At 47.0% G+C, this 27606-nt stretch overlaps 1 protein-coding gene across 1 annotated transcript in view; it reads left to right on the top strand.

Moving 5' to 3' along the window:
* The first annotated feature begins 10516 nt into the window (after positions 1-10516).
* Positions 10517-27606, top strand: part of GPR139 (G protein-coupled receptor 139) — a 43420-nt gene continuing 26330 nt past the window's right edge. The window contains exon 1 of the mRNA XM_069569413.1: positions 10517-10768. Coding sequence (XP_069425514.1) covers positions 10645-10768 — 124 coding nt within the window. The 5' untranslated portion in view covers positions 10517-10644. The remainder of the gene's footprint in view (positions 10769-27606) is intronic.

Raw genomic sequence — 27606 nt, 5'->3', positions numbered from 1 at the left:
ACTCTTTGAAAAGGAAACCAGGATCTGTTAGGAAGGGGAATAAGATTCTGTGCAGCCTCCGAATGTGAAATAGCCACTTCCCAGAGGTCACTTAAATGCTTAAGTATTGAAAATCACAACATGTCACCCTCAGATATGATTTCTTTTCTTACCTTTTGCTGGTGCATGTCTCCCCACCTGATAAGAAAGAGGTCATTTGATGAGACAGACTGGTTGTCTCGTAGCTCCATCTCCTCTCTCTTTTCTCCTCTCCTCACTCCTCCCCTTGCTTCCTGTCCTTCCCCTCCTCTTTTCTCTCTCTCCCTCACCTCACTTCTGTCAGGTAAGGTGACAGGAGCAAAATGAGCCTTAAAGGCTATTCGGTAGTCTCGTAGGTCTCTCTGAACAAGAGAAAAGACTGTTCTCCTGTTTCAACATCCTGATCAATTACAACCTCCTTCATTCTACCACAAACACACATGCACATGCCTTCCCTCAATCTAACAAGCACAATCTAACGTACGCCTGTGTGTGCACACATACACCCATGAACGCACACATATGTGAAGAAATACACAAATACACGTGTGCGGGTACATCACACAGGCATGCACACACATGCACGCATGCACAAATACTTGCACTTATATATACATGTTCATGCACACAAGGACAAATACACACATACACACACACACACCCCTAACTCTCACTTCCCTTCCTCTCAGACAAAGGCCCATTTCCTTTCCCTCATCCACAGCCACTCGTCTCCTGTTGATGAAATTTACCTTTTCCCCCCACGGAGCCATAGGGGAGAGAGAGGCACACAATTGTGGAAATATTCTCTTCCTGCTCTTTGGCAGCCCCTGACCACTTGACAGGTCAATGACAAGAAACAAAAGACTTTATCCAAATTCCATGAGAATTGACATGCCCCTCAAATAACTTAGTGCATAGCTACTACAGCAGCGCTGTAATGAATCCTCAGCAGCCCACCTAGAGGTCCTCAACCATAAGCCGTGCCTGTGGAGTAAAACCAACCCTGCTTAGAAACTCCAGGAAAGCAAGCAAGAGGCTGCAGACAAAGACAAGCTGGTAAGGGATCTATCAGAGCTGGCCAAGGGCAGCAGAGAACCAGGATAATCAGGGGGATATGTCAGGTACCATTCTGACAGCCTAATAGCAGGGAAGGAGTGGTCTCCTGTAACACTTCTGAAGGCTGGATGTCTAAGGAGCTGCAACACCACAAGGAGGTGGTGATTTCAACAATAGCTGGTAATAACCTGCTTGGCCAAGATACTTTACACAAGGTATTTTTTACTATGTATTACTATAAGAATTTTCAAGGATACATAAAAATTGAAAGAATTTCACAGTGAAAGCTCATATTCCCATGACCTAGACCCCACTGTTAGTATCTCCTTGCTTAAACACATATCTGTCCAGCCTTCTCTCTAGTCATCAATGCATTTCAATTTCTGATGCGCGTTACAGTGACACGCTGAGTGTCTCTCACTCCAGAACTCCAGCAGGCATGTCATCAACTAGAGTTCAGTGTTTGTTTACGGTTCATACACAAGATACTTTCGATATTAAAAAGGAGGGTTAAGCAAAATTGAAAAAGACACATATAGGCCCATGTTCATTGCATCACTATTTACAATAACTGGGACATGGAAGCAACCTAGAGGTTCATTGACAGATGAATGGATAAGGAAGTTGTGGTGCATTATAATACAAAGGAATATTACTCAGCCATAAAAAGGAACTCATTTGACTCAGTTCTAATGAGGTGGATGAGCCTAGAGCCTATTCTACAGAGTGAGGTGAGTTAGAAAGAGAAAGACAAACATTTTGTATTAACACATTTACATACATGGACTCTAGAAAGAGAACACTGATGAACCTGTCTACAGAGCAGCAGTGGAGACACAAATGTAGGGGATAGACGTGGGCACGAGGGGAAGGACAGGAGGGATGAATTGAGAGAGTCACATTAAAACATATACATAACCATATTTAACATTTGATAGCCAGTGGAAATCTGCCGTATGACACGGGGACCTCAAGTCCAGTGCTCTGTGACGACCTAAAGCGGTGGGACAGGGTGGCAGGTGGCAGGGAGTTTCAAGAGGGAGGTAACATGCATGTACCTATGGCTGATCCATGTTGCTATATGGCAGAAACCAACAAAATATTGTAAAGCAATTATCCTCCAATTTAAAATAAATAAAATTTTTTAAAGTGGAGGGTGGCTAAGAAAAGGAAAGGATGAATAGGTGAAGCACAGAGAACTTTCAGGGCAAGGAAAATATACTTTATGATGTTATAATGATGGATAATGTCCTTAAATATTTGTATAAACCCATAGAATGTGCACCACCAAGAGTGAAGGCTAGTGTAAAATATGAACTTTGGATGATAATAATGTGTGTGCATGTTCATCAGTTCTAACAAATGTACCGCTCTGGTGAGGAATGGGGGAGGATCCACTCGTGTAAGAGCAGAAGAGATATGGGAAATCTCCCTACTTTGTGCACAATTTTGCTGTGAACCAAAAACTACTCTAAAAAAAATTAAGTCTGGTTTTTAAATTACATAAATAATTTTGAAAAGGGCTCCCCTGGCGGCTCAGAGGTTAAAGTGTCTGCCCGCAATGTGGGAAACCCGGGTTCGATCCCTGGATCGGGAAGATCCCCTGGAGAAGGAAATGGCAAACTGCTTCAGTATTCTTGCCTGGAGAATCCCATGGACAGAGGAGCCTGGTAGGCTACAGTCCACGGGGTCGCAAAGAGTCGGACACGACTGAGCGACTTCACTTCAAGATAGGACTAACAGTCTGGCATCCCAAGGGCTGAATACAGCTTCCAGGTGTGCTGGCTTTACCTGCCCAGCACCTATTCCCATTCCTCCTGTTACAGAATCTCAACTTTCCTTTGGATAAATGGTCTACCTTATTTCACAGTCCAGGTGGTTAGGGATGAATTAACTCCTTCTCTTGCCTCCATTGCTGGACCCATGAGCCCCAGATGACCAATGGGTACATTTTTGGCTGACTTCAGAAATCCAGTGCAAACTGGTGAGTTTGGTTGACATGGGTACACAGAAAGGCTGGTCCAACAAGAGTCAAATTTCTCTTTTAGCTCAAGTTACTAACCTGTTAGGATACATCCAAGGATGTCCATCTTCTTATGATACTGTAAGAGCCTATAAGAGAATGCAGCTAATCCAAAGCAAAGCAGAGTCCATTGGTGGAAAGGGACGGGTACTTTTTGCTCCAGCCAGGCCTAAAGTTCAGCAAACATCCATACTTTCCAGTAGCGAACTTCCATACTTTCCAGTTATGACTCAATACATTCCTTTAAAAAAATTAAGCTGGTTTGACAGGGCTCTATAACAACCTAGAGGGATAGGAAAGGGTGGAAGGTGGGAAGGAGGCTCAAGAGTGAGGGGACATATGTGTACCTGTGATTGATTCATGTTGATGTGTGGCCAAAACCAATGTACTATTGTAAAGCAATTATCATTCAATTAAAAATAAATAAAATTTTAAAAATTAAGCTAGTTCGAGCTTTTTGATATTGATTTCAATAAAGAGATTTCTGATGAATACACAGTAGTGAGCTGACCTGTGATATGCATCCAGGTCTGGGTTCAAGGAGGCACTACACACCCTGCAGTGAGGTCTTAATGAAAGATTAAGACTTCCTTCCCCTTCCTCTATAAGGAAGAAAACCGGCCCTGCCCATGAGGTGATCCAAGGCCAGAGCTGCAGGTGACAGGCAATGCCTAAGCGGCAGCACAACACGCCAGGTGTTGCAGAGGAGGAGTGTCAGTCAGGGAGCTGCAGGGGGTGTGCTGGGCAGGAAAGGCTTTGGGGATGAAGAGTCTCAAAAAGTGAGGAGGGACCAGTGGACAAGTTACACTCCTATGGGAGGTGGGGGAGGGCAGGTGGGGCCTCCGGCGCTCCAAACCCTCTTACGCCAACCCGCCTAGCCTGAACAATCTCAGTCATAATCACTGTGGGTCTCACTCTATCCATCTGTCTTTCCATACATCCATCCCTCGTCTCTCCATGTCTCTCTCCGCGTCTTTGTCTCTCCCTCACTGTCTCATCCTTCTTTTCCTCTCAGCCTCTCCCTTCCTCTCCCTCTCCATCTGGTGTGGCCCCCTCTCCCTCCCCTTCCGCCTCCTCCCTCTCCTTCACCCACTCTCTCCTAACTTCTGGGAGGCAGTCGGCTCCATCACCAACACCACTGGAGTTCAACGGAGCACCATTTCTCACGTGTCCAACTCGACAGCCTCATAACTTGTCTTCCCGTCCTCATCCTTGCCTTCCTTCCATCAATCCTCCACCTCCTGACAAAGCAAATGTTTTAAAATGCAAATCTAACTCTGGCACTCCCCTGCTTACAACCAGGGATAAAGACTGCACTTCTCAGCACAGGCTACAAGGCCCTTCCCACTCTCCAAGCACAGCCAGGTCTGGCTCACTGCACCCCAGTCTCCCACCTCTTCTCAAAGGGTCTGTCTCACTCCCACCCCAGGACCTTTGTTCTTGTTCTTCTTTCTCCCTTGAAATGCTCTCCTCACCCCCAACCTGCCATCTCTTTCCTAATTAACTATTATTCATCCATCCCATCTTCTTTCAGGTCCAAATATCACTTCCTCAGAGAAGCCTTCCCTGATTGCCAAGCCACATATCACTGTTATATGTTCTCTCATTCCTTTGACTTTTTCTTTAAGCATTTATCCAAGTTTATTACTATATGTGTGAGTATATATGTGTCTGTCCGCTTCTTTGTGGTATCAGATAGATTAATTCATGCCTATCTTTTGCACTTAAGATCCAGGAAAGCAGAGACCAACTTTTCAAAACAACTATATATGCTGAACTCAGTACAGTGGCTGGCACATACCTTTAGTTTTTTTTTTTACAGTCCCCACCTCTTCCTATGGCTTTCCCAACACTGAAAAAGTGTTAGTTACAATATGTATTATATTTTTGCAACTGTTTTTCTCAGAGTACAGAATCACTACTTCATACCCTGTCCCTGTAAAGGGAGGAGAAATGAAAGCTAGACCAAGAGGGCCAGGTGTCACCAGGAAAATTGCACATTTCCTTATGGAAGTGAAGAATAAACCAAAGTTCTGCTCCACTCATGTTTATTACCTGCCCAGACTTACAGGCATTTGAGTTTGCAACTCTCTCCCCTAACATTCTCCATATATTTCTATTCTATTATTTAAGATTTGTTGCTGGACACCTCCCTGGCACTGTGCACTGCAATAGAGCTGAGGACAAGACAGATGAAATCACTGCCCTGTTGTCACGTGGAGCCCGCATTACACTGTGTGACAGTTTTCTGTTGGATACTTGTCCTTCCACTAAACTAAGCTCCTCCCAATGGTTATAGCACAAGCTCTGAAGCCAGACTGCTGCTGCTGCTGCTGCTGCTGCTGCTAAGTTGCTTCAGTCATGTCTGACTCTGTGCAAACCCATAGACAGCAGCCCAGGAGGCTCCTCCATCCCTGGGATTCTCCAGGCAAGAACACTGGAGTGAGTTGCCATTTCCTTCCCCAATGCATGAAAGTGAAAAGTGAAAGTGAAGTTGCTCAGTCGTACCTGACTCTTAGCGACCCCATGGACTGCAGCCTACCAGGCTCCTCCATCCTTGGGATTTTCCAGGCAACAGTACTGGAGTGGGTTGCCATTGCCTTCTCCAGAAGCCAGACTACCTTCAACCCAATCCCACCCAGGTGGCCTTGGCAAATTACTAAACTTCTCTGTGCTTTGGTTTTCTCACCTGTGAAATGGGGCTAATAATTGTACCTTCCTTCCAGTGTTACCATGAGGATAAAAAAATGGGTTAAGACATAGCTGTTTCATAAACCCCCAATCAACGTTAATTTTCATTACTCACCTCTGTGTCCTAAGCAGTAGCAGCTTCATAGGCATGCTATTACATAGGCCCCTTACTTGGAAGAGCTCCTTATTTGGTTTAATCCTCTGCTGTCTTTAATTAAAATTAAAGAATTTTAATAACCCTAAAATTCTTAATTTTTGAACAAGGGCCCTACATATTCATTTTTGCATCAGGCTGTGCAATTATGTGGCCAGTCCTGGTCAACATACATCAAATGTCCAGCAAAAGTCTGTTGAAAAATGAATAAGTATATGATTTTCACCAACCATAGTTGTCAGCTCACATACACCATTGTCTTAGAGAACCAGTCAAGTGGGTCAGCACTTGAACAAAGTGGGTCAGACCTTGTTGTTGACTCATCATGTCCCTCACCCAGAACCAAGAATACCCAAGGCCTGACCTAGGACTGAAAGGGTTTCTCATCCCATTCACCCATTTCCTAGGAAACTTGGACCTTGACAAGCTGCCAAGGCTCTTGATAGAGCCTCAGAGAACCCAGTCCAATTCTCTGTTCTCCAAAATTGTAGTCTGCACTGTCTCTGCTGTTCCACACCCTCTCTCCCTCCTCAGCATCCTTTGAATGAGGCATACCTGGTTTCCTTCATCCCCATTTTATAGATGGAGAGATGCAGGCTCAGAAACAAGGCCCATTAAAATTCCCCATGTAGCACAGTTCCTCTCCCTAGTCAAGTTTCTGGTTTTATAAAAAGTCTCTAACTAGAGTCCTAGTCCTTCTAGTCAAGGCTACGGTTTTTCCAGTGGTCATGTATGGATGTGAGACTTGGACTATAAAGAAAGCTGAGCACCGCAGAATTGATGCTTTTGAACTGTGGTGTTGGAGAAGACTTGAGAGTCCCTTGGATTAAAAGGAGATCCAACCAGTCCATCCTAAAGGAGATCAGTCCTGGGTGTTCACTGGAAGGACTGATGTTGAAGCTAAAGCTCCAATACTTTGGCCACCTCATGCGAAGAGCTGACTCATTTGACAAGACCCTGAAGCTGGGAAAGATTGAGGGCAGGAGGAGAAGGGGACAACAGAGGATGAGATGGTTGGATGGCATCACCGACTCAATGGACGTGAGTTTGGGTGGACTCCGAGAGTTGGTGATGGACAGGGAGGCCTGGCATGCTGCGGTTCATGGGGTCGGACAAAGCTCATGCTGCAGCAAAGAGTCGGACACAGCTGGAGTCCCAGAATCAAACCACATAAATTATTTTTAAAGTAGCAATCATACATGATAATTACATGCTAAACCTGAGCTTGTGCCCTCCCCCAACCCTACCGGGACCCAATTTTCTGACCCTCTATTCCACAAAGACAGACCCATTGCCCTATACCCTGCATGCCCCTGGTAAGTGCTGCCAGGGTCCTCCATTCTTTCAGTGTTTGTTGAGAACCTGAAAAATGCAAGCACTGTGTAGAAGCACAGATAAAAAACAAGCTAAAAAACAAATTGCATATAGTATATCCATGGTGCCAAGCTTACAGAGAAAACTGAGCAGGGGAGGGCCAGAGGAGTAAGCATTTTGGCCAGGAGTTGGGTGAATATCTCAATTTTAAGTAGGAATGTTAGGGAAGGCTTCAGTGAGAAGGACGCATATAAGCAAAGACCTGAAGAAGGTGAATAAGCAGGTTAACGCAGTTTTCTGGAAAAAGAACACTACAAGCTGAGAAAAGAGCCAGTGCAAAAGCCCTGAGGCATTATCCGTGGGTCACAAGGTAAGTTCAGTTCAGTTCAGTCGCTCAGTCATGTCCGACTCTTTGCGACCCCATGAATCGCAGCACGCCAGGCCTCCCTGTTCATCACCATCTCCCAGAGTTCACTCAGAGTCACGTCCATCGAGTCCGTGATGCCATCCAGCCATCTCATCCTCGGTCGTCCCCTTCTCTTCCTGCCCCCAATCCCTCCCAGCATCAGAGTCTTTTCCAATGAGTCAACTCTTCTCATGAGGTAGCCAAAGTACTGGAGTTTCAGCTTTAGCATCATTCCTTCCAAAGAAATCCCAGGGTTGATCTCCTTCAGCGTGGACTGGTTGGATCTCCTTGCAGTCCAAGGGACTCTCAAGAGTCTTCTCCAACACCACAGTTCAAAAGCATCAATTCTTCTGCGCTCAGCCTTCTTCACAGTCCAACTCTCACATCCATACATGACCATTGGAAAAACCATAGTCTTGACTAGACGGACCTTAGTCAGCAAAGTAATGTCTATGCTTTTGAATATGCTATCTAGGTTAGGAAATCTCTAAATAGCCTGGAAGCTTTGTCAAATCACACACACCTGCCCGTCCCGAACCCCAGTTTCTCATCTCAGTCTGGTCGCCTGCAGACAAATCTAATCTATAGGTTCTTGAACAATTATTTGCCAAACCTCTATGATGGCATGGTTTATTTATTAACTACCTGGAAAGGTTTTTTGTTTTGTTTTGTTTTTATTTGGGATAATCACATTTTAATGGGAGAGTTCACAGAAAAGTTTTAATATCCAACTTGGCTTGAGTTATCAGACCTGGCCTCATGGGGCCTACAGTACTCTGTAATAATCTAACAATGACATGTAATGATCTAACGATTCTAATGATGGGAACTGGACACAGGTCCCTTGTGGGGCAGGGGAGAGGCAAGATAGAGGGGCCAGGGGCCTCTTTATCTTGGGCCACCTGGAGTCCACCCAATTCCCTTCCCCCTTGCAATAAATGTTTAGGAGGGTGGGACACAGAGGGGAGACTTAGTCTTCCCTCAGCTCATCATATGCTCCTGCCCTGGCAGCTGCTCATCCCCACCTCTTCTTAGGATTTCTTTTTTTTCTTAATTTTAATTGGAGGCTAATTACTTTATAATATTGTAGTGGTTTTTGCCATACATTGACATGAATCAGCCATGGGAGTACATGTGTTCCCCATCCTGAATCCCCCTCCCACCTCCCTCCCCCATCTCCTTGGGATTTCTACAGAATCTCCAACACTCTCATACACAGTCTTGAGCCCGGGACAGGCATGTCTCCTTTACCAACTCTGTCGTGGCCCACAAAAGAGCCGCATGGAGAACTCTCCCTCTGCCTACTGTGAGATGGGAGTGCCTGTTCACCCCAACTCTCCAAGATTGCTGATATTCCCACCAGCTTCATTTCTTTTATCCTTCACTCAACCTTCAAACATTAGTCCACCCCGTAGATAGTTCCCACGTGCATCTGTCTGTGTGCCCCTGAGTGTGGTCGTTGCGCATGTTGATGAGGGTGCCCTTCCGTGTTCATGTGTCTAGATGTGGGATGAAAGGGCTTCCACATGCTGGCCCGAGTGTATGAGTGCGCCCGCATGATGAGGTACTAAGTTTGTGAGTGTAAATGAGTCTGCCTGCGTGGCTGCCATCCTATCACTGGCAGGAGGGCTCCTGTGTGGAGGGCTTCTGCTACGCTGCCCGCATCCCATTCAAAGGCACTCAGCTCAGGTACAGCCCACCTCCGGCCTCCCCCAGAGTCAGCACACACACTCAGCTGCACACACTTTCTTTTAAACTTGGGCCCTCTGGACCAGGAAAACAGAGAACCCTAGAGAGAGCATCCTCATGTATGGATGTGAGAGTTGGACTATAAAGAAAGTGGAGCACCAAAAAATTGATGCTTTTGAACTGTGGTGTTGGAGAAGACTCCTGAGAATCCTTTGGACTGCAAGGAGATCAAACCAGTCCATCCTGAAGGAGATCAGTCCTGAATATTCATTGGAAGGACTGATGCTGGAGCTGAAGCTCCAATACTCTGGCCACCTGATGGGAAGAACTTACTCATTGGAAAAGACCCTGATGTTGGAAAGATTGAAGGCAGGAGGAGAAGTGGATGACAGAGGATGAGATTGGTGGATGGCATCACCGAGTCAATGGACATGAGTTTGAGCAAACTCCAGGAGTTGGTGATGGACAGGGAAGCCTGGCTTGCTGCAGTCCATGGAGTCGCAAAGAGTCGGAGACGACTGAGCGACTGAACTGAACTGAACTGAGAGCATCCTTGCTCCTACAGCTTCCTCTTCTCACCCCCTGCCCTGAGTGGAGAGTCTTCTGTAGGAGATGGACTTGAAGCACTGGTGGGAGGGGGGAGAGGGAGCGGGAGGTAAAGGGGGAGAAGAGAGCTGGATGAGGGGAAGGTCGAGAAAGGCAAACTGAGGACACGCCGCCCCAATACAGAACCTTTGCTGGAGAAGCAGGTCCCACCCACACCACGCCCCTCCCACTCAGGGCGGGGGACGGAGGGTTGGAGATGAAGGTAGCCTGTTTCCACCCAGTCTTCCTTTGGGGTTCTCAGGTCTAAGTTCATGTCTCCTCCAGAATCTGGAGCAGAGAGGGGCAGCTGGGACCCCCTCCTCCAGAGCATCTCACCCCACCCCGCCACCCCTTCCTTCCACCGGGTCCAGGCAGTTGCTGATTGGCTGCGGGGACCGGCGTCCCAGCCCCCCGGCTCCGAGGCGGGAGCCGAGCGAGCCCGAGGTGGGAGGCGCACAAATGGGCTCCGGGAGCCCCTCCCGAGTCCCAGCGCCCAGCGCCCAGCGCCCAGCGCCCTGCGGGAGGGCTGAGCCGGGATTCCAGGCGGGCAGGTGCGGAGGGGACCGCGGCCAAGGGTAGAAGCAAGTCCTGCGGGAAGAGAGGCGCTGCTGCTCCGGCTGCTGCCTAGGCGGTCGCCACCACCGAGCCGGCGTCCGGAGCGGGGCTGGCAGGCCGGGCGCCGAGCCGCGGGGAGCGAGGGGCGCGCTCATGGAGCACACGCACGCCCACCTCGTAGCCAACAGCTCGCAGTCCTGGTCCCCCGGCTCGGCCTGCGGCTTGGGCTTCGTGCCCGTGGTCTACTACAGCCTCTTGCTGTGCCTCGGTTTACCAGGTGAGGGGCGTGGGGGAGAGGGAGGGAAGCCGGGAGCCCAGAGAGTGCGGGGCGAACCCTGCTCAGGGCCCCCGGGCCTGGCCACCTTCTCGGTGAGATCCCTGGCGCCCCCTCTGCAAAAAGTTTACGCCTTTCCGGGCAACTGCGGACATTTCCAGACTCTGGGGGGTGAGAGGAAGTTGCGGTGGCCTGGCAGGGACGGTGCGTGTGTGTGTGTGTGTGTGTGTGTGTGTGTGCGTCTCAAGAGTGTGCGCGCTGGGCGATGGGCCAGGATGTGTGTGGGGTCGGTGTGAGCGAGCGAGGTTTGAGCTCCTCGGTGTGTATTTGTGTGCGCGACTGAAGGGCTCGGTCAGGCGTCCGTGAGCGGCTCCAGCGAGGGCTGTGTGTGTGTGTGCGCGTGTGTGACTCGACTGCAAGTCCGGACAGATGGTGTCACGGGGGCCACCCCTCTCCCGTCGCCCCCCACGTCCACCCAGACTAGGGGCACCTCTGCCCCGCGCCGCTTGACCCCAGGGGACGCTGAAAACCCTGATCCTGGGCACTCTCTTGTTCCGGGGGGTGCTGGGATTGAGCAAGGGATGAGCCCCCCTCGGCCACCCTGAGGAAGGCGAGGCTAGGAAGAGTCAGGGTGGCTCCAGGACCGTGCCCTGGACAGGGCAAGGGTGCGGAGGGACATGCGGGCTACCGAGGCCGCCACTGCAGGGGGTCACAGTCTCCTTGAGGACCTGCCTCACCTCTTGGTTTTGCCTCCAGTCCACCGACCCTGGGCAGCTCACTGCTGCTGCAGATGTCTGTCTGGTTCCACAGCTGAGCCTGCTGTCCGAAGTGTAGCTGAGACTTGTACTGAATTCCTGAAGAGAGCTTGGAGTGAGGGGGCGGCAGGGGGCATTGCCGTTGCGGGGAAGTGGGGAGTTGGTGCTTGCCAGGGCACCTGAGGCAAGGAAGAGTTTGGGGGGCTCCAGCTGGAGATGGACACTTCTTCCACATAGTCCCTGCGACAGTCCCTGAATCTCTGTGGCAGAAATATTCCTGAAGATCACTTGCGGGCAGATGGGAGAGAGGGACAGAAAGAAATAGGAAAAAAAAAAAACCCAGTCCTACCTAAAGCCTAGAATCATAGCATCATCTACCCTGCTGCCTTCAGGATCCTGGGAACTTGAGAGCTGGATTTCTGAAGAGCCTGGCTGAGATTTCCTTTCCAAAACATTCAACTTGATAGCCACAGCCTCTGCCCTATTTAAATAAATCGCCCCTCTCCCAAATTTGGAAGGTAGGAGAAAGCATAAGTTTGCTAAGACTGAGCCTCTCTGCCAATGAGTGATGAGGCTTTTATTACTAACTAATTGCTCTGGCTACCCTGGCAGAGAGCTAGCCTGATTCGCACTGCTGGGGTGGTGGGCACGTGTCCTGTAATTACCCCAAGCTGGGATCGATTTAGGCCCAGCTCCCACCTCCCCGCCCCCACCCCCTGGCCCTCCTGAACCTCTCCAGAACTGTCCTTTGAGGAGTGTTTTTGAGAAGGTTACTTATTTGATGAACCACAGAAATGACAGAGCCCCCTTTCCTTTTAGCCCTCATACCAGAGTATATCTGACTCCCATCGGTCACCCCTCTATCCTCTCTTTATACTGAAGTTACCATGCTCTCAGGCTTTTCTTCTGAAAACCCCTTGAGGCACAGAACCATAGAGACAAGGAAAAGCTCTCAGGGTCCAGAGCAGGAAAATGAGGATGGGGAGAATGAGGGAAAGCTCATATCTTCAACTCCCTCAGGGTGGGGGTCAAGGTACTGCACATTTACAGATTAACTCCCATGCCTGCTAGGATCTTCCTGCCCCTAGCATTGGCACCTGTCTTATGCCAGGCACAGACTCTTCAAGGCTGAGCCCAGGGCTTGGAGATTCAAAAGAGTGAGGAATTTTGATCAGAACTTGGAGGACATTGATGTGTTCATACATTCAGAGTTATGACCACCTACTGTTGTGCCAAGAGCTGAGGAGGTGACTCAGAGACCCCTAAGACACAGTCTCTGAGATCAGGGAGCTCAGAGATGGACGCAGAGGGACCAAACATCCTGGAGGAGAACCACTGGAGAGGCCAGGCTTGCGGAAAGATCATGGGCTGGTAACAGCTTGGTTAATGGCTTGCAAGGTGGTTCAAGGGTGATATCCTTAAGTCATTGTCTTAAAACCGTAAGGACAAAAAGTATGTCCTAGTGACTAAGAGTGCAGACTGTAGAATGAAGCAGAGTTGGCTGTTAATCTATGAACTTTTTAATGTCTCCGTGCCTCAGTTTCCCCTTATGTGAAATGGGCATTATGAGAGTAGCTACCCTTGAAATTGTGGTGAGAAGTAAAGATGTTGATGGAGATGAGGGTGCAAGTCAAGCGCTCAGCTCAGTGCCCAACACACCACACACTGATTGCTGCTGTGTGTGCTGCTGCAGTTGTTATCATGAAGCTGATTCAGTTGTAGGACGGACAGGGGCTGCTTAGCCCTGCCTGAGCTGGAGGAAGGACTTGGAGGCATGCGGAAAAGAGCACTGGGCTCCGTGGCTCCTCCGGCAGGCATAGCTCATTTCGGTATTTCCCGCCCTGCCCCCAGCCCCCAACAATTAGCAAACTCTCACTACCCTACCTCCGAAGCTCAGCTATGCTGGGTGTGAAGTAACAGACCGAAGAGCTTGGTAATATTGTTGAAAACTGAGATTTTAATTGAATCACTTTTCCTGGCAGTGGACTCACCCCAATTTCAAATTCTCACTGTGGTGGTAGAGGGTTAGGGAGTGGCTGTGTGTTGGCAACAGGGGAGGCAGTAGCTAGGGGAAAGCAAGGCTGTTTCTTAGCCACTTCAGCCTCTAGATTGAGAGGAAGAGCTTGGTAAAGGCCATATGGTCCAATCCCCTGCCTCTAGGAATTGCCCCAGACAGTCTAATTTAACTGGTCTGGTGGAGGATACAGGGATTTCTAACGTGGAGTTATAAGCAAAGCTCTGCCACTTGAGAATTCTTACTTTCTGCACCACAGCTTTCCCCACCCATAAAATGGGTGGAGCACACAGGCACTTTATGTTAAGATAACCTATGTTAAAATGGCTTACCACAGTGCCCAGACTGTGGAAAGCACTGTCACTCAATGCCTTCTCTGCACTGGATTTTTTTCCTGTATAAAATGCTTATATTGTTGCACTGAATCCCCCCATGATGTGTACATATCCCGAACATGTTTTACAGAGGAGCAAACTGAGATTCTGAGAAGTGGAGCATCTCGTTTATAGTTGAGCAGTCCAACCAGCATGCAAATACCTGTCCTTCCATTGCATCCAGTACCTTCATTACTGTTGAGAAGTTATTTCACTAACTTCAGTCCTTCTTGCTGGGTGCTCAGTGAACAAAACTGGTGTCCCAGCTGTTCCTAAAACTCCGTCTCTTTCCTCCTCCTTTTAAAATAAGCAAGATGTTTCCAACTTTTCAAAACACATACAATAAGCCAACAAAATCGAGTTGGGGACCCTGATTGGGCCAGCTGGGACAAAGCAGTGCACAGCAGAAGGCAGTGCAGGAGGAAAAGATGAGCCTGAAATGCTTGAGGAAAGAGAGCAGGAGAGAGGACCGGTGAGCCTGCCTGATAAGGAAGGAGTAATGCAAAATTATACTGAGATTTGAAAGAGATATTTTTAAAACTTTTCCTTCTAAAAGGCACAATGAATGTTAAGGGAGACAAAGTGAGGGAGATGAAGCCACACAGCAGACGGGAGCCTTTGCCCAGTTGCCTGTCTGCCTCTGGGGGTTGGTGCAGGATGAAAGGAGATGATGAGGCTGTAGCCTATCAGGTAGTAAATGCTTTGACATGTGCTAGTTACTGTTGTCGGAGAAGGCAATGGCACCCCACTCCAGTACTCTTGCCTGGAAAATCCCATGGATGGAGGAGCCTGGTAGGCTGCAGTCCATGGGGTCACTAAGAGTCAGACACAACTGAGTGACTTCACTTTCACTTTTCACTTTCATGCATTGGAGAAGGAAATGGCAACCCATGCCAGTGTTCTTGCCTGGAGAATCCCAAGGACGGGGGAGCCTAGCAGGCTGCCGTCTATGGGGTCGCACAGAGTCAGACACGACTGAAGCGACTTAGTAGCAGCAAACTGATCTGAGCCCTCTAGACGTGTTCTCTTTTGCCTGTAAACATCTTTGGAGAAAGTGTAGTAAACAGATTAAGAGTACCCAGTCTGAAGCTGGACTTCTGGAGTTTGACTTTAGGCAAGTGACTTTAACTCCTCTGTGCCTCAGTTTCCCCATTTGTAATGTGAGGATGATGACAATAATGGAGTCATAGGGTTCTTGTAAGTATTAAATAAGCACTTAACTCAATGTCTGACACACAGCCAGCACTCTGTAAGTCATTTTTTCATCATTTAAAAATTAGGGAAATCAAGGGAAAATTCCTGACTTGTTTTATGACATCAGCTTTACCCTAATATCAAAACAAGACAAAGACATTATAGGAAAACTAGCAACCAATAGTCCTTGTGAACATAGACTTAAAAATCCTTAACAAAACATTAGCAACTCTAATCCAGCAATATATGAGAAGGATAATATTGAGTTGGTCAAAAAGTTTGTTCAGGTTTTTCCATAACACCTTATGGAAAACCCAAATGAACATGTGAACCAACATAATCCACAACACCAAACTGGATTTATCCCAGGAATATAATATAGTTATATATAGTTATAAAATAGTTCAATATTTGAAAATCATTCACCATATTAACAATGTGATTCACCATACTGGCAAACTAAAAAAGAAATTCTATATTATCATTTTAATAGACGCAGGAAATATTTGACAAAAGTCAGTATCCATCCATTTGATAAAAAAAACTTTTCGAACTAGGAACAGAGAGAGAACTTCTTTAATCTGATGAAGAACATCTATTACCTATAGCTAACATCACATTTAATGATGAAAGATGGAACGCTTTCCCCCTAAGATCTAGAACAAGGCAAGGATGTTCTCATCACTCCTATTCAGCATAATACTGGACATTTTAGCCAGTGCAATAAGGCAAGAAAAAGGGAGAAAAAGGTGTACATGGAGGAAGAAATTAAATTGTTTCTATTCTTAGATGATATAATTGCCTTCATAGAAAATTACAAAGACTCCACAATAGAAGCTCCTAAGGACAAAATTAATGAATTAACACACTTGCACACTGTTAATATGCAAAAACCCTATTGTATTTCTACATATTAGCAATGGAAAATTTGAAATTAATAATTGGAATTAGGGGCTTCCCTGGTGGCTCAGTGGTAAAGAATCCACAGACCAATGCAGGAATCACAGGTTCAATCCCTAGTCCAGGAAAATCCCACATCCCACAGAACAACTAAGCCTGTGCACAACAACTATTGAACCTGTGCTCTAGAAAGCAAGAGCCGCAGCTTCTGAGCGCATGCTGCGACCACTGGAGCCCGCATGCCTAGAGCTGTGCTCTGCAACCAGAGAAGCCACCACAATGAGAAGCCCAAGCACGGCAACTCGAGAGTAGCCCCGGCTCACCGCAGCTGGGGAAAGCGCTGTCACGGCAATGACGACCTAGTACAGCCAAAAATAAATAAACAAATAAAACTGAGAAAAAAACACCCACTTAACTTCAACTCGCTATTGTAAAAAAAAAAAAAAAGGGATTAAAAAAACATATTTCCAGCTTCCCTTGAAAAAACAACTGAAAACATTAGGCTCTTGTTCCCAAAACAGTAGCAGTCGGCTAGAGCTGAGCAATAGGCTGCTTTGCCTTTCCTGTGCAACTCTGTGTGTGTGTGTGTGTGTGTGTACATGCACATTAACAGGTAATGACATTCATAGTACTTGAAAACCTAATAGTATAGAAAAGGCACACGTTGCAGAGTCTCCCTCCCGTTCCCTTTCCCCTGCTCATCAATACCCAAAACCATCCCATCATCACCGCCACACATGAGTCATCACTGTGTCTGTGTCTTTGTTGTTGTTTTCAGTCACTAAGTCCTGACTCTGTGACCCCATGAACTGCAGCATACCAGGCCTCCCTGTGTTTTGCTATCTCCCGGAGCTTGCTCAAACTCATGTCCACTGAGTCTATGATGCCATCCAACCATCCCATCCTCTGTCACTCCCTTTTCCTCTTGCCTTCAATCTTTTCCAGCCTCAGGGTCTTTTTCAATGAGTCGGCTCTTCACATCAGGTGGCCAAAGTATTGGAGCTTCAGCTTCAGCCTCAGTCCTTCCAATGAATATTCAGGATTGATTTCCATTAGGAGTGACTGGTTTGATCTTGCTGTCCAAGGAACTCTCAAGAGTCTTCTCCAGCACCATGATTCAAAAGCGTCAGTTCTGCAGTGCTCAGCCTACTTTATGGTCCAACTCTTACATCTGTACATGACTGCTGGAAAAACCATAGCTTTAACTATATGGACTTTTGTCAGCAAAGTGATGTGTCTGCTTTTTTTAATTTAAAAAAAGTGTCTAGTTTCCAATTTGTTTCGGTGCATACATACAAGCAAATATGAATAGGGGTTTTTAGTGTATATATACAAGCAAATATGAATAGGGGATTTCAAGTCTCCTTTTTTTTAAATTCTTTTGAGCACATAATACACATCATCTTATATCTTGCTGTTTTCTCACTTCATATATCAATAACCCAAAACAGTATATATAATACTTTTTCCTTCTTTAATGAAGTGATGTAGGATTCCACTGTATATTTGTACAATCTATTTAATGGTATGCACCCCAGTTCGAGACAGTCCCTATGTGGTGCACCTAATTCTCTGTAACCTGTCTGGCCCCTCTTAATTCTCATTTGGCCTTAGGATCCTTGTTATAATAGTGGGAGAAAGAGCATTGCATGAGGAGTCCTGAATTCCAGGCCTGGTTCTGGTAGTAACCCAGTGTGACCTTGGAGAAGTCATTCTTAATGAGTCTGTTAAAGGCCTAGGAGAGCTGAACTCTGCTTGCGTTGCTCAGTTGGAGATATGGCCCATTGATGGGATTTAAGCACAGACCAATGAGGTAGCTATGCTGGAGGCTGTCTGGGCTGGCCTTGGGCTGGAGTCCAGAACAGTAGCTTTGTAATCCTTGTCTCTGACTAAGAGTTCAATAAATGTTATTAACCTTCTATTCCCTGCATTGTTTTGTGGCAATTTGAAGTAAAACATGCAAAGGCTTCACATGGTCCCTCACACACTGTAGAAGCTCAATAAATAGTAGCTCACATTGTTTTTATTGCCTAACATGTCAGTGTGTTCAAGCATTGTAAATCCCCTAAGCCACAGACTGCTTTGTACATAGGACTTTTCCATAAATGCACAATTCCGCTCCAAGTGTACCCACCAGACATGAAGCTCCATGTCGTAGCAAACTAGGAGAGAATGATCCAATGGATTAAGCAATCAGTGCCATCATAAGCCTAGGGAATTTGTACCCCTAAGAGAGTTGCCTGTGACTCTGTGAAGCCTCCAGAAATAATATCAGTCCAGGTCATGAAATGGTCTTCAGCTAAAATTAGTGGAGAATGACAATCACCACCAGCAGGTTCACACTACGTGCTGCAGCTAGGATGGTGAACAGAAGAGGGAAGAGAGGTGAACACAGATCCTGCCACCCAGCCTCTATGTGGATCTGAAATATGTGGATGATGTTTACAGGAGATGCAGCTCTGCAGTGCTAGGGGTGGGGCAGTGCAGGTGTCTTGAATTCAGATACCTGCATGGGGCAGGCCAACAATGTGAATAAACAAAATAGGCCAGTTTTAAGAACTGTTTCACTTATCCAAAGAATTATGCTTCCCTGCTGTTTTGCTGAAAACATGTGACTCTTTCAGTCTATTTCCTTTTTTCTCAATGATAGAGACATATATACCAAAAACACTGCCCTTTCCTCTTAATGGTTGCTAACACTTATGTAGCACTTACTTTGTGCTGGAGATTCTTCAAAGTACTTTACATACATTCAGTTCAGTTCAGTCGCTCAGTCGTGTCCGACTCTTTGCAACCCCATGGACTGCAGCATGCCCAGCTTCCCTGTCCATCACCAGCTCCCAGAGCTTACTCAAACTCATGCCCATTGAGTCAGTGATGCCATCCAACCATCTCATCCTCTGTCGTCCCCTTCTCCTCCCACCTTCAATCTTTCCCAACATCAGGGTCTTTTCAAATGACTCAGTTCTTCACATCAGGTGGCCAAAGTATTGGAGCTTCAGCTTCAGCATCAGTCTTTCCAATGAACACTCAAGACTGATTTCCTTTAGGATGGACTGGTTGGATCTCCTTGCTGTCCAAGGGACTCTCAAGAGTCTTCTCCAACACCACAGTTCAAAAGCATCAATTCTTTATAGTCCAACTCCCACATCCATATATGACCACTGGAAAAACCAAAGCTTTGACCAGACAGACCTTTGTTGGCAAAGTAATGTCTCTGCTTTCTAATAAGCTGTCTAGATTGGTCATAACTTTTCTTCCAAGGAGCAAGGGTCTTTTAATTTCCTGGCTGCAGTCACCATCTGCAGTGATTTTGGAGCCCCCAAAATAAATTCTGTCACTGTTTCCATTGTTTCCCCATCTATTTCCCATGAAGTGATGGGACCAGATGCCATGATCTTAGTTTTCTGAATGTTGAGTCTTAACTCAACTTTTTCGCTCTCCTCTTTCACATTCATCAAGAGGCTCTTCAGTCCTTCTTCGCTTTCTGCCATAAGGGTGGTGTCAGCTGCATATCTGAGGTTATTGATATCTCTCCCAGCAATCTTGATTCCAGCCTGTACTTCATCCAGCCCAGCATTTCTCGTGATGTACTCTGCACATAAGTTAAATAAGCAGGGTGACAATATACAGCCTTGATGTACTCCTTTCCCGATTTGGAACCAGTCTAGCTTATTTAATTCTCACGACAACCCTTTGAGGTCTGGACAATGATTATGCCCATTTTCAGATGAGAACATTGAGACACTTACCCAAGGTCACACAAGTAGAGAATGACAGAGCAGTATTTGGCACTGCTGTCCAGCTTTATTATAAGAAAATGGCAGTGCATGTGCAATGACAGCTGACAGTTGACACTCAGGCTGGGCTGAGAGGTGGGGTGATAGACAGTAGGGAGGAGGAGGACGTAGGGGAGCTAGAAAGTGCTACCACCACTCAGTTTTCCAGCCAATTGTCCAGTGTTGTAAACTGTTCTAAAAACTCTAGAAATCCAGATATTTACATGAAATGCCCAATGTTCAATGTTGGCACTGAAATTCAAAAATTTTTTTAAATCACTATGTGAGCCAGCACCACCTGAGCCAAATCAAACATGTCTGCAGGCTTGATGCAGCCCACCAGGCTGCCAATTCACAAACTCCAAAGTGGGCAGAACTTCAAGAAGGACCGAGAAACATCAAGCAGGTCGCAGTGAATTGAGAATAAAAACAAGCTGAAGGGAGGAGCAAGAAATAATAGAGAAGGAGACCAAAAGAAAGTGTGGGTAAATCAGAAAAGCATAGCAACTCAGAAAACCAGGGACTTGGCATAAACTGGAAGGAAAAGTTCCAAGAAATCCACAAACTTATGCTGACAGTGTCTTGAAAGCCTACCATTTAGGGGGAAGGGAATTGCCCTGCGCATCTGACAATGATCGCTCAGTGGTCCCCAGACATGGATTCAGGTTCTAAATTCGTGGCTTCTATTGGTGGGGCTCTAGCAGATTGCTCAAAGCTCTCTGAGCCTCCACATTCCTCTCTGCAGAGAGAGTGAAACAGTGCCTTTCTCACAGGGTTGATGGTATGGACAAAATGAGATAATTTGAGACTAGCCAGGGCCCAGAGCCTGCCACTCCATGGTTGCTGGGTTTTGGTGAATCTAAACACTCCCATTTCCCAAAATGAGGAAACTGAGACCTCACCCAAAATCACAGTGCTGGGAATGACCGAGTCTGAACCAGAACTTTAGTTTTTCCAAGTCTTGCTTAGTTCACTTCTTACAAGGTCACATGCGAGTGGTCTCTGACAAGGAAACAAAGTGATAAGAGTAAAGGAGCAAAAGTCTACTTTTAGAGCTAAGAGTGATCGTCTAGATGCGGAGGAGAGGTGTGGGTTGGGGGGGGGGCGGGGGGGCTGCTGGTCCTGTTGTTGTTTTATGTAGGATTATTTTAGGTGGTACAAGGCTGCAGCATCAAAATCCCTTTTCAGTTTTCTTAATCCTTCTAATTCCATCAAAGGGAGAGTCTCAGCTAGGTGCCAGTGTGTCTTTAACACCTTTTCACATGTGCTAAAAATCTCCCTTTCTAGCAGACACAGAGCAGACCTAGAGCTCAGCACCTCGGCAGGAAGCAGTATCTAGCGAGAATTTAATGTCACTCTTGTATTGTCATTGTATTTATTTTTAAGGCTACCTTCTGTTTACAACAGGGAGGTGGGTTTGTTTGTGACATGTACGATTGTCACATGTCCATGCTATCCAGTATAGTCACCGCCAGCCACATGTGGCTATTGAGCACTTGACATTTAACTAGTACAACTTACAGAACTGAGTTTTTTATTTCATTTCATTTCAATTAATTTACAATTAAAATCTGATACTCGACTCAGTTATTAGAAAATAACTGTTTATTTGGAACAACATGAGTATGTAAGTCTATCCTTTCAACTGTACATTTCATGACATCTAAACAGATCAAGGATTTTCAGTGAAAATTTAGCATCCATAGAGAGATGTGCAGTATGTGAAGTATAAAAAAATACAACAGACTTTGGACATTTAGTATGAAAAAAGAGTTAAATATCTGGATAATTTCCATTGATTACATTTCGGATGAACAAGGTTAAATAAAATATATTGTTAAAATTAATGTCACCTGTTTCTTCTTATTTTTTTCTAATGTGGCTTCTAGAAGCAATGAGAGTGCATATGTGGTTCACATTACATTTATATTGGAGAGTAGTACTGTATAAAGTATAAATTCAAGAAGAAATGCATATCACTTTAAAACAAGATGTCAAATAAATAATAGTACACAGGACACAGAATAAGGCAAAAATCACAACATTAATGGGTCAGTTACTAAAATCTGGGGAACACTGATCTAATAGAATGCTCTTGATGAAGAAACTGAGACCCACACAGGGCAAGTTACCCAAAGTTTCATAGCTAATTAGGGGTGACCTTGACCCCAAACCTTCCAGATTCCAAATTAAGTAAGGTTTGACCACAGCAAGGGGAATAACCCTGTCAGCTAGCTCCACCTCCACCAAAGAAAACGTAAGGCAAGTAGAATTGCCAGGTGGGGAGGAGGTGGCTACCCTGAGTCCCAGTGGAATTCAAAGGGAAGGAACCTCTCTGTATGGATGACTTAGGAGCTTGGCCTTCCTACCAAGTGAAAGCAGAATGACTGGGACTTCTCTTGAGGAAAGGCATGACCAGCTGAACTACATTTAGGGGAAAGTAGGCTTCTATCCCAAAGATATATATTCACTTTGCCCCATGACAAAGAAGGATGAGATGAGAAACCAGACAGCACAGTTCCATTCAGAGAGCATCTGCACTCATTGATTCACTAATCCACCCATCCCTCCGTCCATCCACCTGTCCATGTAACTGGCAGTGCCAAGTGCCAGGCACTATACTGGCATGCAGTAAACCAAAAGGGATCCCTGCCTTGCCTTTGTGTGCCTGTGCACACAACCATAAACACACACACACACACGTACATACAGAGATGGGGAAAACCAGCATGACCAGAAACCCTAATAAATGTAAACAGTCATCTGTGAAAAGATCTTGAAGCAGAGAAGGGCACGTGGTGACCTGCACATATAGGGAGCCTCAAGGGGAACAGCTGAAACCCGAGGCCGAGGAAAGAAAGGATGGAAGGATGAGGACAACGGGAGCCGGCTGTGCAGCCACCCTTCAGGAGGCGACCTGGTGCCCGCACAGCTGAACAGAAAAGGCACTCAAGTCTGGGAGTAAGGTGGCTGAGGCAAGGCGAGCGCATAGTGTGAGGTGCAAGCAGAAGGGAACAGAAAGCCAGAGCTTCATTAAAACCATGCACACCGATCCTGAGCTGGGACAACACACTCTGCAGTGTGAGGACTGATGTGTCCACCAGCAACTTCTATCCTTCCCCATTGTTTGCTCTTGCTAGAGCTCAGGGAGCTGCTTTTTGCCACAGACATTTCTTACCATTTTCAGCTAAGTGCAGAGCAAGCTATCAGCCATATCTCTTCAACTGAGGGCCTCTCCACACACACACACACACACACACACACACACTCACAAACAGACACAGACACACACATACAGACATGCATACATATATCCACCCCCCCACCCCCCACCCCACCCCCCCACAGACACATATTCCATAGTCAAAGGGAAAGAATGGCCTGTGATTCTCTTCTGGCTGCAACCCTTGCGTTTAGCATTCCTGGCCTCACCCCACAGTTCAGCTCCACAGAACCTGCTGACAAGGGCCATCATCTGCCTCTTGAGAAAAACCAGCAGCATCCTTGGAAGGTGGTAACACAGAGCGGTGATTGCAGGGGCCACTGCTGTGAGGAGGGGGTGCTGCTGCTGATGCTAAATCACTTCAGTCGTTTCTGACTCTGTTTGACCCCACAGAGGGCAGCCCACCAGGCTCCTCTGTCCCTGGGATTCTCCAGGCCAGAATACTCGAGTGGGTTGCCATTTCCTTCTCCAATGCATGAAAGTGAAAAGTGAAAGTGAAGTCGATTAGTCATCTCTGACTCTTCGCAACCCCATGGACTGCAGCCTACAGTCCATGGCTCCTCTGTCCATGGGATTTTCCAGGCAAGAGTACTGGAGTGAGTTGCCATTGCCTTCTTCTCCAAGGAGGGGATGGATGTGCCTTAAAGGAATCACAGGCCTCACAAACTCTTGACCTTCACAGAGCACATGTCCGCCCTCCACACCCAGGATCCTTCCAGAACTCCACTGCTCATGGTCAGAGGCATCACAGAACAATGGTTTAGGAATTAAGTGCCATCTTGCCAGTTGTGAGGTCTTTCCCCATCTTCAAGCCTTGGTCTCCCACTGCGCATGTGTCTGTGGAGCCCCTGTCAGGTGCCAGGCACCCCTGTGGGCATTAAGGGAGGCAGCAGGCCCTCCAGGAGGCAGACAGCAGTGACAAGATAACAGTGCAGCCACAAAGCCACGTTAGATGCTGATGCAGTCTGAGAGGGTAAGACGTGGCAGAGAGAGGGGTGCAGGACAGGGCTCCCCGGAGAACGATATCTGAGCAGAGGCTGGAATGACAAGAAGGAGGGGCATGGCTGCCCCGGAAAGGAAGGCGCAGGCAGAGTGTGAAAGCGGGGGAGGGGATGCGCTGCTCGAGCTGGAAGGCAGGGCTGGGGGGCTTGAATGTTATGCCGAGAGGTGGGAACCAGGGAGTCGCAGGCTGGACGGTGTGGGCCTTTGGGGTCGATGAGGCGCTTGGGTTTTACTCTAAGTGTTGCAAGAGACACTAGGCAGGTGACATGACCTAATTTGAGTTTTTCAAAGAACTGTCTGGCTGCTGTGAAAAGAATGGAGGGAAGGTGGTGGGAAGGGAGAGGCTGAGGAGGTGGCTGCCGTGGAACGGGGTGTGAAGGGCCTCCGGGAGCTGGCACAGGGCAGGGCATGAGGTGGGAGTGTGGGTCAAAGGTCAGGTTTACAGCCCACCCCACATCCCACTCCTGCCCCATCCACCATCTCCTCCGTCTCCAAGTAAAACAGGCAGCCAAGAGAAGTGAGCCAACTGAGGATGTCTTCGGACATGTGCCTGCTCCGGGGCGGTGTGGGACCCTGCGCTGGAAGATCCCTGATCAGGGTCGTGGCCCTGGGTAAGTCCCGCTGATGACCCAGCTGTCAGTTGCGGAGAGTTCTGATCAGAGAGGAGGCGAGTGCCTGGGCGAGAACAGTAAGTCACCTTCAGCTCTGTCACTTGACAAAGGAACGCGTTCGAGTTGTGGCCGGCGTGGCAGCAGGACATCATCATCATGGCTGCACTCAGCTCTGAGGCCTAGGGTCCAGCAGGAGGAAGGGAGTAATGTCCCCAAGACTGTGGTGGAGAGGCTGAAGACAACGTGACCACGGACGGAGAGGTGTGTGGAAGACGGAAGAAAGGGCTTTTGGGTCTTCTCAGAGGAGACCTTCTGGCCAGAAGAGGCGGAGTCTGAGAAATGAGATGACCTTTTTTTTCTTAATCACTGCCAGCACTAAACGCTGGTCAGATGCTTGCTGGTTAACACCCTCCTCAAGCCCCTTGTTTCACTTCCGGAAGAGGTCTAGACCGGGGGTCACAGCTTCCGGCAGCTGACTGGAAACTCAGACCTTTCAGAATATGAGAGAAGCCTATTCAAGGTTTTTTTTAAAAAGTAGCACCTTCCCTATTAACTTTCAGAGAGATTCACATTTCTCGTGACTCTTAAGAAATTTTAAAGTCTGGCCAAACTGAACTCTCCCAGACTGTTATCAAGCGGCCAAAACCAGGAAGCCGTGACCACCTTTGCAGGGAGCTGGTGCTGTGCAGTTCACCGCAGCCCCACCTCTTCCCTTACTCATGCCCAAGACAAAGATTTTTTTCTTCTACCTGGTCTGTGTCTCTCACTTAGGTCCTCTGCCTGGCCCCTCTAGGATTTTGAATTTTCTGTGTTAATGCCTTTCCTCAAATGTAACTTTGTATACACTACAGACACACCTCCATGTCCATTTACGCCCTCACACTTATGACTGCATAGCCACCTTCCAACCATTCTAAATGCTTTATTGCAAGAAAAGTTGCTAAGACCTGTATTTGAGGCCCACTGGACTTTCTGGATGTATGTAGTTAACTTCTCTCTCTGAGCCTCTATTTCCAGATCTATTACATAAGGTTAAGAGCACCCACCTTGCTGAGAATATATGACATCATGTACATCAAAGGTGTTCAGTTCAGTTCAGTTCAGTCGCTCAGTCGTGTCCAACTCTTTGCGACCCCATGAATCGCAGCACGCCAGGCCTCCCTGTCCATCACCAACTCCCGGAGTTCACTCAGACTCACGTCCATCGAGTCCGTGATGCCATCCAGCCATCTCATCCTCGGTCGTCCCCTTCTCTTCCTGCCCCCAATCCCTCCCAGCATCAGAGTCTTTTCTAATGAGTCAACTCTTCGCATGAGGTGGCCAAAGTACTGGAGTTTCAGCTTGAGCATCATTCCTTCCAAAGAAATCCCAGGGTTGATCTCCTTCAGAATGGACTGGTTGGATCTCCTTGCAGTCCAAGGGACTCTCAAGAGTCTTCTCCAACACCACAGTTCAAAAGCATCAACTCTTCGGCTCTCAGCCTTCTTCACAGTCCAACTCTCACGTCTATACATGACCACAGGAAAAACCATAGCCTCGACTAGACGGACCTTAGTCGGCAAAGTAATGTCTCTGCTTTTGAATATACTATCTAGGTTGGTCATAACTTTTCTTCCAAGGAGTAAGCGTCTTTTAATTTCATGGCTGCAGTCACCATCTGCAGTGATCAAGGGTGTAACAGGTGCTTAATAAATAACGCTGACAAGGATTTCCTATCTGATCCCCACTTGGGCTCTTAGGCTGCATAAAGTATCAGGCTCCATTCCATGAGGCCCTAATTTGTGCCGAAGGTTATAGGGGATAATGATGGAGGGAAAGAAAAAGATACAGTGAAATTGTCCCTTAAAGCACTCACTCTAGTTAGGTAAAAAGGCAAATCAATAATCATAATATAATGTGACACATTCTTTAACAGAAGTGAGGGTGAGGCATTGAAATTCATGTAGGAACCCAAACTTACCTCTTCCTGGAAGCAGCAAAAAGATACTGAGTTAGGCAATGTGCCCTTGATAGTAGGCACAGAGTCTGAGTCCACTCTTTGATTCCAGTGCCCTCTGGTTTTGGCACATGCCAATGGCTTTGGTAAGTATTGGGTGGGTGGATGGATAGATGGATGGATGGATGGATGGATGGATGGATGGATGGATGAATAAACAGATGACTGCCATCTCAATTCCATGAGTATAACTTCCTTAATAATCTTGAAGAGACTGAAAATACATCTTGACCATAATATCGTTATCACCACCGCTACCATTACTGAGCCCTTACTCTGAGACAAACACCAGATCAAACAGTTTGCTCCACAATGCATCATTTAATCCTCATAGCAATGGCTATGAGGTTGGAACTTCTGTGGCAGGTGGGGAAACTGAGGCTCTGAGAAATACAGTGAGCCACCCAAGAGAATTCAGCCACTGAGCAGCAGATCTGAGCTGTGACAATCCTGTGCACCCCTGCTTGTGCCTGAGCTGCCACAGGGCCTTCTGTGGACATTGGTATTCAGAGTATGAGAGAGGACAAATGCTGTGTCTACAGACCTCTGCCTTGGTTCACCCTCTCAGCCTGGTCTTTGCAGGCATTTTGAGGGACTACGTCTTCCTTTCTGATTGAGGACACTTCCTGGTGTCCCTATTGCCCTTTCCCCAAGCAGATGCTTTAATTACTTGAAATTATTTTTAAGCAAGGACAGGAAGGTGAATTCCCTATCCACCCCACACCTAACCTACAAAATGGAAATTGAGTTGCTTTTTTTTTAAGAAGCATACTGTGATGAAATGACTCCCTGAAAAACTCTGCCATCTTCCAGAGACTTCCAAGGTGTCCTTTATCAGCCAGAAGCAAACTCACTTCAGTCAAGTGCTCAGAATTCCAAATCCAATTCATGTGGTGAATGTTTATTGACCACCTATTATGTGCCAGGCTCTGTTCCTAATCCTTAAAAAAAATCATCAGTAATAGCCATTAATGTTAATATAGTGTTGGCCAA

This window comes from Ovis canadensis, chromosome 24 (genome assembly GCF_042477335.2).
Source record: "Ovis canadensis isolate MfBH-ARS-UI-01 breed Bighorn chromosome 24, ARS-UI_OviCan_v2, whole genome shotgun sequence".
Classification (NCBI taxonomy): Eukaryota; Metazoa; Chordata; class Mammalia; order Artiodactyla; family Bovidae; genus Ovis; species Ovis canadensis.
This window is presented reverse-complemented; position numbering and strand designations above follow the sequence as displayed.